We start from the raw sequence: 14217 nt of genomic DNA, 5'->3' as shown, positions 1-14217 counted from the left end.
TAGATGTACTATTTTATGTCTCTGAGGATAATCCTAATTTTGGTAATTGTAATGGCTTCCCTGAATTTTCTCTGGTTTTCTGAGTTCCCTTTCTTTTGTTTGTTTGTATGTTAGTTCTCTTTTATGCTAGAAATTTTCATCAAATAGTCCCTATTTAAGGAAAGCACACTGAAAAGATAAGCGGGAGCTCTGTATGTTGAGTGGGGCTTTTGGAGTGGTGCATTCACTGTGGAAAGACTGAGGAAAAAACCTGACTATTGATCCGTGTGACTCACAAGTGTCAGTCTCTCTAGGTATTTCCTCCTTGGTTGGTTTGTTTCTCCAGGAAAGAGAAAAGTCAACTTGCTTTTTGTAGCTTCCTCCTGCAAACACAGTTATGTTTAAGTTTTCCCCTGTGTAGATTGTCTCTATATTTGTCATGTTTTCAAACTGGCAATCCTTGTCTCCTTTACTGTCTTTGTCCTTCAAAAATATATACATACATGTTTAATACCCATATGTAGAGAGAAGCCCTTATGGAGAAGATGGTGAGCTGTGCTTTGAAGGATGTTTACCCTTCAATCAATTTTACAAGTGTAGATTGATGATGGAGAAAAGAAGAGTAGGGGGAGAAACTATCCAAAGAGAGGGAAGGGAGATGGAAAATTGGTTACTATGATGCATGTGATTAGATGACAACTTTGTTCAATCAGCTACCTCCATAATTTCCTAAGAGTTTTATTTGCTAAGGGGATAGGATTGATCATACTAAATAGATGAAGCACCTTGATGAAGCAGTCTTGATTCTTTGAGACAATTTATTCCAGTATCTAATATCCCAAATATACACACATGGTATTTCACTCATATGAAAAGTAGTGAATTGGTAATATGTAGCACTTCTATGAAAATTATGATGTAAGTGTTGGTATTATTGGGACGGAAAAGGATTGAAGATATCTCTTCTGATAATGTAGATGTATTAGATATTCTTAATTTTATTGAAGAATAAAATAATGAAACTACATAGTAAACAAAATTAGGTTACACATAGTTTCACTGGTGAGCTAATTCAGACGTGAGTGGCTTTTCAATTGTTAGAAAGACTACCATGGAAGGCACTTACATGTATGTTTATGAGTTTGAAGTATTGAACTTTTATAATAGTAGTGGAGTTATGAAAAACATTTCATTCATTTATGAATTTCAAATAAGTATTTTTTATTTTATAACTTCAATAACTTCTTATTTAAATTTTTAAGTGTAGAACTAATATGTCATCAGTTTTAAAATATGAGAAATTTGTAAACATAAAAAAATGAAAAGAACTCAATTTTGTCACTAAGGATAGCAACTTTAATGTTTAGATCAGTTATTTCTCTTAAATGCACAACAGAAACCTTACCACTTTTTAAATTTGCTACTGAGTACGGTTTCCCCATCTTAGTAAAGTCTTTGGAAGTTTGAGTTTTGATAATGGCACATTGGTCTTGAAACTTACATTAATTTTTAAATTTTATTTTATAAAGCCCAGTAGCATCTATTAGTCATTTTCTTTCAAATTCAGCACTGAAGAAAAGTTAAGGTGGCCTGAGAAGGCTGAAGAGGTATGTGCTGAAGTGTCTGAGTGGGGCCAGCAGGGGTTGCTGTCATGGATGAGGCTGCCACATTCCTGGTGTCTCTGACCTTGGACTTGCTTAACATTATAGTCTGGATTCTATTAAAGGAATTTTGTGTTTTTCCTTTGCAAGAGCTACCCCCTACCATGACAAATATTTAAAAATGTTTTTTTTTAAGTTGGAAAAGCAACTTTTTCTCAAAAGAAATTTATAGTTCAAATTTACACCAAATTCTCACTAACTGGAGCAAGCCGGGTTTTCAGTAAAGCTTCAACTTTTCTCTGTAAAACATTAGTCACTCCCTTGGAAGAAGCACTTTTTTATAGGCAGGGGGATAAAACAGCCACAGATGTGCATGTAATATGATGGGCTTTAGAAATGTACCTGCAAAGCTTTTTTTTTTTTTTTTAATTTAGAGGGAAAAAAGATGAAAGAAAAAAGACTGAATTGGGATGCTAAAATAACAGTGATTCACTATTAAGGAAATGATAAGTTTTTGATCCATTCAAGTAGTGTTTTCTTTTCCCCTTTTCTTTATTCTTGGGAAGTTCTTGAGGGTGTGCCAAGTCATTTTCATTGCACAATTTTTAAAGGTATTCACCATTCCCTTGTGTAACTGGTTGCCTTTTTACTGTGCAGGACTGTAGTGACGCCTGTGGCCAAAGAGTTTGATCCAGACATGGTCCTAGTTTCCGCTGGATTTGATGCATTAGAAGGCCATGCTCCTCCTCTGGGGGGGTACAAAGTGACAGCAAAATGTGAGTATATCGTTTAGGAATTTATGAAATGCTAAGACATAACATCTTTTAGGTCTTTAAAATAGATAGCACATGTGTCTAGTAAACTTAGGTAAGATTTTTAAAAATAATTCAGATCATGTTTATTGCTTTGTCAGATTCATTTCTCTGTAGATGTTTGCCCTTAAGAAAAAAAAAAAGTTAAATTGTTTCCTTTGGTAGACTTGATGGGGCATTTCAGAACCTTTATGTTTTTCAGGAGTCCTGTTTTGCTATTTAAAAGCAGAAGTGATAGAACTTCTATTTAAAATACATTAAATGACTTCAGAGGTCATGAGTCTAGAAAAGCTTCTTGGCTTTTTGAAAAGAGAATGGAAGTCACTGTTTTTCTTCCATTGTACATGTGGTAAAAATAGCTGTTTCTTAATAATGCTATGGTCTTCTAGGTTTGAATACAAAAGTGTAGTTCCTCTTTCTCAGAGGCTCTGTACCTGCCTACAGACAATGCTCAGGTTCTCTACTGGTCTTCTGTTGTGTTGCAAAGATTAACTTTTTGGCTGTACTCCTTAGTAACTAGACACCAAATGAACAAATGAATTTTGTGTTATACCGCATTTGAATAATGTGACTAGAAAGAGGCTTTCTTTAAGAATAATTCTAAAGCTGAGTGTGAATATAAGGCATATGTATAGTCCATGCATACAAATTGTGCTGGCACTCTGTATATATATATATATACATATACGTATACATATATGTATATACATATATACATATAATATATATTAATATTAATACATATATTAAAAAGAAGAAGGAAAAAAGCAGAATTGCACAAAGAAGACAAAGATCCACTATTGTATATTTTAGTGGGGGTTGAAAACAAATCAAAACACCCCAAATAGTTTTAAGTGAGAGAGATGAGTTTAGAGCAAGTGTGTTTTATTAATTTGAAAAGAACTAAAGAACCAGCATCATGCCAACCTTTGTTTTTAGTTGGCTTCTCTTGTGAGAGAGTTTTCTGCACTCTAATTGTTCCAGTAACATTGTTAGGTAGAAACTATTTTTAACATCTATTATTTACCCAGGGTTTTTGGTGCCTTGTTGTCTATTGAAAACACATTGAAAGAGGCAACTCCACAAACACAAACAACACATAGTAATTCACAAGTTTGGTAAAATGAAGTAGAGAGGTGTTTGGTTTTATCAGATATCTTTATGATCTCTTTTCATTCTTCACGGAATTCAACTCAAATGGAAGTAAATCTTTCCACTGCAGATAAACCTCATTAGCATCAAGACTGGTGAGGAGTTTAGTCTTAAAAAAAAAAAAAAAAAAAGACCTTGTACTCCAAGTTGAGATAAACCTAAACAATAGAAAACACTGGAACAAAGACAGAAATCTAGAAAAGGTATTTCTTGCCATTAAATATAAGAATCTCCCTTGGGAAGGAGAAATGTCTGCATTTGGGTCTTTCTTCCTGCCAAGGGAGCAAGTTGTAATGAGTCCATTTCTCAGAACTAGCTGGAAGGAACTATTCTTTTTGTTTGCTTGTTTATTCATTTTTTGCCAGTGGAGTTCAAATATCAAATATCATCTTGGAAGGCAGACTAGAAAGTAGTAGTAGCATGGTTTCTTTTAGTCATAGACCTAAAAAACATTATTTCTACTCTTTTTAGCTTCAATACAATGCACCAAGACTTTATTATGTTGTCTTTCTTTATCCATTTTGGGGGCAGCTCTTCATTGCTTCTTATGCCGGAATAAGTTTGTCTATAAGCCCTCCAACCCCTCACTCCTCCTTATCTGTTTTCCCTTCTTGTGTCTTTTCTACTCAACAACATGTTTCCTTACAAGGTGACTTGTTTTTATGTCTGTCCATTTTCCTAAGAAAAATAGACAGACATAAATTTTAACATATTTAATAATTGGCCCTCTTTTGAGTACTCACAGTTTTAATAGGAAAAGATATATGATGAAGAAAGGAAATCTTAGAACTCAAGAGATTATAGTAGAGACTACCCAAAACAATTCATATATTGCACAGATGAGAAAACTAATTTATTTTACCATCTGAAATAATTGGGGTTAAGATAAAAGTGCTTAGTCTGAATTTGTATTTAGATAAAATGGTATGAGGTTTCACTGGATTTTTTTCCACTAACGAGAAAAACGTTTCATAAAATGCTTGAGAATAGAGTATTTGGATGCAGTATACTGCAGAGGCCATTTTGGTGCCCTAGACCCTTAATGCCCCAAGCACAGTCTATGATAGACACTGACTAAGTCTATCATAGACACTGACTAGTCCCATTATACTTAAATGAAAAACCAAAGAGCATCATATCTGGGCAACTGTCTGTATACATCATCTCATGCAGGCCCGAATTTGCCAGCTATATTTTCTAGAGATGCTGCCATAACTGGGTAGAGGTTAGGAACACCTGTATATACACCTGTTAGGACAGCTGTATAGTTACTCCCCAAATAGCTCACCTCTGGTCTCTTTGCTCTTTTTCTAATCACCTGGCAGATGCATTTATGTTGCTTTGGTCTGAAAGTTCTCAACAGGAGACTAATATTGGGCTTTAATTGTCCTATGCCAGAAGTCATCCTCCATTTGAGAGGAGTCCCGAAAAGAGGCTAGAAATGGGCTAAAACGTATAGTAAAAAGTAGGTGGAAATTACAGAAACAAATTCATAACCTAATGTTTTCCCATTCCACCTAAAGTCACCCCTGCTCCAAGTAGAATTTCCAAGGATTTTAGAGTGATTTTGAAGATACTATTGTGTCAGAGATGCCAAAATTTTACTGTCTTAGCACATTGAATAAATCTTTTAAAATAATTTTGTTTAATAGCCCTGAAAGTAAAAGATAAATTAAGTCAAAACAAGCTAGTGTATTCATTTTCATTTTTATTAGATATCAAATTAGTTATATGATTTTTTAAAGAATTGATTGATGCTATGACAAAAATTTCAGTGCATACATAGAGGTGATTTTAATTAAAGTTGATTCTTGGCTAGTACTATTTTTCTTTGCTTTCTTCTCTTTTTATTTCTTTATGTATTGAATATTGTCTATAATAAAAATGTTCATATCTGTGCTGCATTTTTAAATAAATTATCTGGATTCATTATTTAAAATCTATCCTGCTTTTCAATTAAACACCAAGATTAAGGCCCACACTGAAAGGAATAAGTACCTTTGTGTTCTACCCTAAACACTACATCAAACTTTACCATGAAGTTATCATTATATCTTTTTAAAATACTCTCATTCAGATCTAAATATCTTCAGGTTATAGCGTAAGAAGGTTGGCATGACAATTAAGTGTCATGCTCCAACAATAATATTAAACAAAATTGCTTGACCATATTGCAGTACCACTTGCAATGTTGTCAATTGCAGTGTTGTCAACATTTAAAGGAAAAGTTTCTTCAGTTCAAATTAAGTTACAACAAAATATATGTTTTCTTCCTTTTTAACACATTTATATGTTCTCGACTCTCATTGGTTTCATGTAGTGAACTATGTGCAAGTTTCTTTTATTGTGTGAATAATAATTTTCCTTTCTTTGGAATAATTCAAAAGTCATTGTAAGATGATAGCCATGTCTGATAAAAACTTACGTTCCTTTTTCAAACATAGATTGTTTTCGTAGTCCTTGAGATAGGAACTGCTTCCCTCGGCAAATAAATAAATGTTATTTTGGCAAATAAAGAACAACTATTTGTTGGGGAAAAAATCAAATAACATATCTTAGTCTTGAATTACCATCTTCTTTTTGATAAAATGTCTTATCCTTTTTAGTGATGCTCTTATTCCTATATCCCACTGTGAATGTCTGCCTGACAGTGAGAGAACACTGCTATGAGGCAAATACCTGTATAAATGAATTTGTACTTAACTTTGAGTTTTTCCTGAGGAACTACAAAATTTCCTTGATTAGTCAGTCCTCCAAAAATAAGTCTCTTAGAAGTTGAGTGTTAAACCAGTCAACAAATAAGTGCCAACAAATAAACTTGTTAAAAACATGAGGATATGTTGGTCTACTTCATCAACTTATGATGGATGTATGTACCTCATCTCCCTTGGTATACAGAGTATATGGCACAAAATGTCCTCTGTCTGCACATTTTGTATGTTCACAGAGTTGAAGGCAGACTGAGCCAGAATTAATTATATTTTGGTGAAGCTGAATGTTGATTCTAAACACTCAGTGAAGATCTGGGCATTTAGATGAACACAAAATATACAATGCAAATGTAACTTTTTTCTTGTTCTCTCACTGCTGATTCTTAGTATGTCCATGGTTACCTTCTTTCTCTAATTTTCTCCTCTAGAAAGAACTTGACCACATTTACTTTTATTTATTACCTGAGTATATACTTTTTAAAAGTAAGTGTATTTCAGCTAATATGATAGTTCCTTTTGGAAGTTGTATCTTTTATTTATTCATCTGTAATTATGGAATCAGTGCTTTGTCTTCTTCATGATAGAATTTCAGGCCATAACAAACAGGCATGGAGAAAAGGAGTGTCTGGAAGACATTTACCAAATGCCATTTCATGAAGGATCAATCTTAAACTTGAACTGCTTCAGTTCTTTTAGATTAGAGTGGAAACTGGGAGAATATTGTACACAATTGATTACCCAAAGTACCTCCCATCCAGCTGCCATCAGACTAACCTCTATTATACATTTCTGTGCTATGTCCTCAGAAGCTGACCTACTTCCTGGCACATTTTCTTCCTTTCTTTTTAAGATTTTATTTATTTATTCATGAGACAGAGACAGAGACAGAGAGAGAGAGAGAGAGAGAGGCAGAGACACATGCAGAGGGAGAAGCAGGCTCCATGCAGGGAGCCCGACGTGGGACTCGATCCGGGTCCCTGGGATCATGCCTTGGGCGGAAGGCGGTGCTAAATCACTGAGCCACCTGGGCTGCTCCTTGGCACATTTTCTAAAGAAATTTTTTTAAATGAATAAAACTAAATGAACCCATTGTCTTTTAAACTAGCCAGAATCTTTCTTCCAGTATATTTGATGCTACTTAAATTGGATTTCATGATTTTTTTGTAAGGCTTAGATAGACAATGTATTCATATGTCAAATAATATTTTAATTAACACAAACCTGTATTTCTGACAATGGTAACTTGTGCAACATTTTCCTTTAATAGAAATAGTATTGAAAAGAATATAATATTAAGGGTGAAGTCATGGGTTTCCTTGTAGCAATGGGCCTTGGACAAAAGCACTGAGTTCCTGCTGTTAATACCTATTAGAATCTAGATGGTAAAACAACTCCTTTCATTTCTGTTCAGAAAAGCAGGACAGTAGGAGAGTGACTCTTTTAAATAATAAACTTGTAATAAAGCTGAGAAACTTAATAAGAGTACAGAATAGCTCATTTTGATGTCAGAAGACCTGTGTTCAAGTCTCAACTTTGTCTCTCACTAATTTTGCAATAAAATTAGTTTCCTAATAAGAAAAAAAATGTGAGAGAGTAGAGAAATAAAAGTCATACCTGTAACATAAAGAATAAATGATTAGGCATTGTGAGTTAATAGTTTTAAATTTTATTGTTGCTATCATTTCAACAATTCTAAACATTCAGTGAAGATCTGGGCATTTTGATGATGTCTTTGAACACAAAAATATACAACACGAATGTAACTTGTTGGAAAAGTGTTGAGACTCTTATTTAAACAAAATGGAAGGAGGATAGTCAGAAGTCCTAGGAAGTTGTGCAAAATTCTAGGTAAATAGTAGTGGATGTACCATTCAATTAAAAGTCAGGGTAGTAAGAGAAGTGCCTACATCTTATTTTCATATCCACTCCTTTATTGAAATAAATCTGGGGATAATTGGAATAAATGGCAATGCTTTTAAAATAAAATACATTCTTTTGTGATGAGGATAACTCAGGCTCTACCTGCCTAAAGCTGTGCAGTTTTTTTGGTATATTGAGGTGTACTTGTATTGTTACACTATTAATACACTGATCCAGACAAGTTATCCAGTGATTCATTTTTAGCAATTGAACTATCTGAAATACACTTGAAAATCAGAAAATAAACATTGCTTCTGAAATTCAAAAATAGATGCAGAAAGCCCATTTATAAATTTATAGACCCACCTTCTCCTTACTGAGATCCTGCGTAGTTGTTTACATATATAATTAGTGTACTTGATTATCTATCTAATTTTACAACCTGCAGCAGAATTAAGGAGCTGTTTGGTAGCAGCGGTAGATGAAAGGATGGTAGGCATATTTCTATCTCTGAAGTTCTTAAATTTGGGTCCACAGACCTCCCAGGAGTCCACGGATAGAATTCATCGGGCGTATGAGCTTGGATTAAAAAAAAATTACAGTATTATTTTTTAGTAAAACAATTACTTGCCCCTTTACTTGCTCCCTGTTAGCTGTATGAATTTAAAAACTATTTCTTTTCATTTTAAATGTAAGCAACAAGCCATAACAATATGAGTAAAGTTGGCAACTTTATCACCAATAGAAATGATAGCTATTTTCATATCACTTTATTGTTGTGTAGATAGTTCCAATGATTAATTACTCTCATCATTGCTTTCAAGTGATACTGTATGTCTGACCTGCTGTTTAATTAGTTATTTGATGCCTTAATATAGAATTACATATATTATACCATGACTTTCTCTCATATTTTGGTAGTTATTTTCAAAATAGTAGTTTCCTTTGTTACTCTGTATTTTATTTTATTTATTTAAAAATATTCAAGAAGGGATCCATAGGCTCTAATATACACCCACATGCACACACATACACACATATAATCTGTACTTGAGGCAAAGTATAGTTTGTTTGTTTGTTATTTCTAATTTGCTTCTCACATTATTCCTGGTGTAAACTATAAACATAGTTCATCTCTGAAGCAAACCCTGAAAAAATGTGTGTTCTGCTTTTCCAAAGATTTCTTATATGTAAAACAAACTTCATATATGTCTCAAGATCTCCATATTTTATACCTGGAAGTCAAACAGACATTATAAATAATTACTAAGCTTCACATCAATAATTTGTATATTAATATGCCTTCCTTTTAGAGAGAATAAACTAATGGCATTATGAGAATTCAGAAATTTTGTTTAAAATTATACACTTATTTTCAAATTTTTAAAAATGGGTGATTTAAAAGTTGAAGAGTAATAAAAAGAATTATATAACAAATTCATTAGTTCTACCATTTAGAATTGGCAACAGTTAAATATTTTTATCATATTTGTTCCAACTCTTTTGTTTGTAAAAGAAATAAAACTTGCAGAAGAATGTGAGCTCCACGTTAATTACTGCCCCTAAGTCCTATTCCCCTTTTCTCCTAACCACTGTTATAGTTTGTGTTCTTTCTAGTACACACACACACACACACACACACACACACACACTACAACAATATTTTAGTGAGTATGGTTTTAAATTTACCATATATAGCAAAGGTAATGATAAAGCATTATCATTCTGTCCATATAGTTTATGGAACTTGCTTTTTTTTTTTTTTGCCTTTAAAGTTGTTTTGACATACACCTATGAATATTTCTATATCCTTTTAATTTCTGTGTATTAAGCCATTATGGACACGTGCCGTCATATATTTTTGTCTATTCTCCCATTACTGGATCTTCAAGGTGTTTCTATGTTTTCACTGTTATAAACAATGTTGAAGTGAATGTCTTTTCATAAATCTCTTTTATCTGACACTGACTTTTTAGTCAGGTTGGACTTTTGTTTCTTTTTCAGTATGTAGCACTTGGAGGCACCTGGCGGGCTCAGTCAGTAGAACATGTGATTCTTGATCTCAAGGTCATAAGTTTGAGCCCTATCTTGGACATAGAGATTACTCAAAGAGTTTATAGCACTTATAAACATGGAGGGAGATAGCTAAAGAAGGAAAGAATTCTTTCTACCTTCCATAACTATTTCTCAAACCATTGTCTATATCCCTTATCTTTCACAAACATATACACCCAAACAACTGATCTTGCTTTTCTCTTTATCTTTTCATACTTTGTATATCATACCCTTTCCTTTCCAGTTAAAATTTGCAGAGATATTGTTGTGTGTTAATACTCTTCAAAGCTAATCTGAACTTTAAGGGAAAAATGGACTAGAAGTCATGCAATAATAAATAAAATATTATTCTCAGATGTTTTCAAGTAATACTTTGGAAATGAAACTTAAGTTGAAAAGATGATTTTCTCAAAGCTAACCCAGTTGGCTATCCTATTAGTGACTGTGGAGGGCACTATGGCCCTGAAGTTGAAAGCACAATCTGATCATCCAGTAGATGAATCATAATCCTGGGCTGGGCCCTTAAAATAACCACAGGAATGTCACTCAATCTCTTGTAGATTGTTGTCTTGCCTGGAAAGGAGCCTTAATTTTGTCTTAGCAGTATTATTGTTAATAGATGAGAGAGTAATACCTGCTGGCAATCTTTGAATTTTTATTCTGTGGTAGGCACTATGCTCACTAATTTTCTGCATTATCTCATTTTGTTTTTATAATTAAATAGGATCATATATATATATGTATATATATATATACACACACACATATATAACATCTTTTTTTTGTATTTTTGTATTATTGTATTCTTTGTTCTTCTTATTACCCTGAAATCACTAAAGACGGTTTAGCAGTCATTTATCTTTCTAAATTTTTTTAAAAAGTGACAGAAAAATTAAGTGGCTCACTCAAAGGCACAGAACTGAAAAATAACAAAACCACAACTTGATCTCCTGTCTTTTAACTTCTATCTTAACATACCTTCCACTTTACTCAACGAGTTATTAAAAATATCCCCTAAAATGGGGCACCTGGGTAGGTGGCTCAGTGGTTGAGCATCTGCCTTTGGCTCAGATGGCTCAGCAGGCCCATAGACAGCCTGCTTCCCTCTGCCTATGTCTCTGCCTCTCTCTCTCTCTGTCTCTCATAAATAAATAAATAAAATCTTTTAAAAAAAGAAATCTCCAAAAATGAGTAGGGTTTTTAATTGCCTTAGAAGTATATTCTGAATTGAGAAAATAAAAGGAAATTTTCCCACCAAGGAATTTTTTATTTGTATAAAATTTTCCAAGTCAAAAACATAAGCAGAGCTTTTCAAATATATGGGAGCTTACCAGCTTGTAGATAATATTTGCTATTTTTCATGGAACATTATGCATAAGAATCAGTCAAGGACTTAGTCTTTGGCTCAAAATTCCCACATACCACTCTCTTTGTTGTACTCATAAGCAAGCACATGGTGCAAAGAGGGGGAAGTGGATTTACAGGAGATTTATATTCATAAATGTCTTATGCAACACATTTCCTTATAACAGTCCACATAAAGAAGCAACATAGCTAATTAAGAGGGGGAAATGTCAGCATATTAAAAAGAATAACAAATCAGTTTTGGGAATGATTTTATTTTGAAATGACAGCCAAAAGATTTATTCAATGAGTGCTTCATGTCTTACTATTATCCTGCCTTCATTTTCTCACTCAATTGCCTGTTTCCTTACACCACATGACAACTCAGATACCAAATTGTAGAAGAATATTTTCCATCTGTAGTGCTTACTGATGTCATGAAACAATCCTTAGGCTAAGATGACTACTACTTAACTTTGAAGAACAAAATTACTGTAACTGTACCATAACTGGGTCCAGATCAGCATTGCTTTTGAAAAGAAAATACATAAGCAGAGTTTGCCCTGAAAGAGGATGCCAGTCACAACTGTACAGGAAAATGTGGACTGTATTTCATTGATACTAAGATGTAGTTTTTCATATTTTAACATGTCTGAATTGAGAGCCTCTTACTTATTTGATGGCATTTCATTATTGGATTGGCAGTTTTTTTTTTTTTATAGTGGTATGTAAAAAATGGTCGCAATTATTTTGTGCTACATATGATAACATCTTATATTAATCAAAATATAGGATTTCGCTCTTTGAAATGGTTTTAAAAATACCAGTCAAAGGCCATACTAAAATGATAGCTTAGATATCCATTTTATATTCCCTCTAGGCTTCCAGTGATTGAATAGAATTGTGAGAAAATAAAAAATTAAAATAACAATACAAAACAACAAAAAAATATCAGGGAGAAATTTTTAAAATTTTTTAAAAGATTTTACTTATTTATTTGAGAAAGAGAAAGACAGAGAGCAAGCGAGCACAGAAGAGGGGCAGAGGGAGTGGGAAAGGCAGAGAATCTCAAGCAGACTCCACACTGAGCCCAGCCCAACATAAGACTTGCTTTCTTGACCCTGAAACCATGGCCTGGGCCTAAACCAAGAGTCAGACGCTAACTGACTGAGCCACCCAGGTGCCCCATCAGGGACAAATTATAAATAGTAGATTCTTTTCATGTGAGTTTGTTTTTAGCTTACGCAAGAATTGCCTTTGCTTGGCCTGAAATCTCCATCTGACCTTTTATTTTGATGATCACTCTAACTAAAATGATTTGTTTGCAATTCATTTTTACAAGTCAGTATAAAATAGAATATGTTAATCAAAAAATTTGTTAAGTAATGTCACCAGTACAGTAAGCATATGGGCTACAGCTACATGACTGAGAGTTGTCTATTAGCATGTGTGTGTGATGAAGTTATTAAATAAATTTTAAAGAATTAAAGTGTACTTTTCAGTTATTGGAAGTTTTTCTCACAGTACTCAAATGAGGGGGAGAGCCATGATGGTGGTGTACAGTGTAGTATTAGCAGGCGTCAGTATCACCTGGTGGCCTTGTTAGGCTTGCTGGGCCCTATTTCCAGAATATTTGATTCATTAGGTCTGGAATAGGGCCTAAAATTTGCATTTCCAAGTTCCCAAGTGATGCTGATACTTTTGGTCCAGGAATCAAATTTTGAGGACTCCTGGACTAGTTATAGAAAGAAGAAAACAGAGGACTTTTAGTTAGTTCATCTATAGTTTGAGTCTAATTTGCTACCAACTCACTTTTCTGTGTCTTAATGCTCTTGTCTCTCAAACAGAAATAATGCAAATTATATTCTTTTGACTAACTGTAGGGCTATTATGACAAATGAAATAATGGAAATAATTGAAAAAGTGCTTTCCAATTTTGACACTGTAAACATATTGAGATACCATTGGTATTGTATCCATCAAATTGGGAGATACTGTTGTTTTCAGACACATGAGTCAGAGCTAGATTCAGAATTCACAGGTCAAAATACATTGATCGTTCATGGCAGATTACCCCTATGCTTACTATTCTTTTCCTGGAACTATAATACATACAGCCTGAAAAAGGATAGGTAGAGCTAGTGATAAAAAGACAAAAGGCCAGAGGGACCAACTAGCTCAAGGTAGTGTGTTGTGGATTTAATTTCTTTGGCCAACCCTTAATTCTCACAGCGTAGGATATTTTGGTGAGTTTATATGAGCTGGGTTCCATAGCACATACTTTTATGTACTATATAAATTCCAGTCATCTCATTTAGAATTGCTTATCTCAAATTGAAAAAGAGTTGCCAGATATATTCATTTATTTGCAGTTTTCTGGATCTACTATAAACAGTTTTCTCAGGTGTTATTACTAGTCAAAGATTTCTCCCCATAGCACTATCTTTATGTACAATATTTCCTTCCTGTTTTAGGGTAATCATCTAAATAAGAGTCCCTACATAAGAATACCTAAAATTACCTTATTGTCCAAGTAGCTAGCAGAGGGAATCATTTTTAAAATGCAGCTAATTTCAGTAACTGACAGGCACATGAGATGCCCAAAGAAAACAGAGGAGTGTCAGGCTACTTGGGATGGTTCCAGGAAGGTCCTCTACTTTAAGAGCTGCATTTTATTGAGGATTGTGATGGTTATTGGAACTT

General features: G+C 33.7%; 1 protein-coding gene across 23 annotated transcripts in view; it reads left to right on the top strand.

The window, feature by feature from the left end:
• HDAC9 (histone deacetylase 9) overlaps nucleotides 1-14217 on the top strand; it is a 1013161-nt gene that overhangs the window by 881328 nt on the left and 117616 nt on the right. For all 23 annotated transcript variants that reach the window (XM_077856623.1, XM_077856624.1, XM_077856625.1 and 20 more), the window contains one exon: nucleotides 2238-2356. In XM_077856623.1, the coding sequence (XP_077712749.1) occupies nucleotides 2238-2356 (119 nt within the window). The remainder of the gene's footprint in view (nucleotides 1-2237; nucleotides 2357-14217) is intronic.

Source organism: Canis aureus, chromosome 18 (assembly GCF_053574225.1).
Source record: "Canis aureus isolate CA01 chromosome 18, VMU_Caureus_v.1.0, whole genome shotgun sequence".
NCBI lineage: Eukaryota > Metazoa > Chordata > Mammalia > Carnivora > Canidae > Canis > Canis aureus.
Note: the sequence above shows the minus strand (reverse complement) of the source record. Positions and strands in the feature narration are given on the sequence as shown.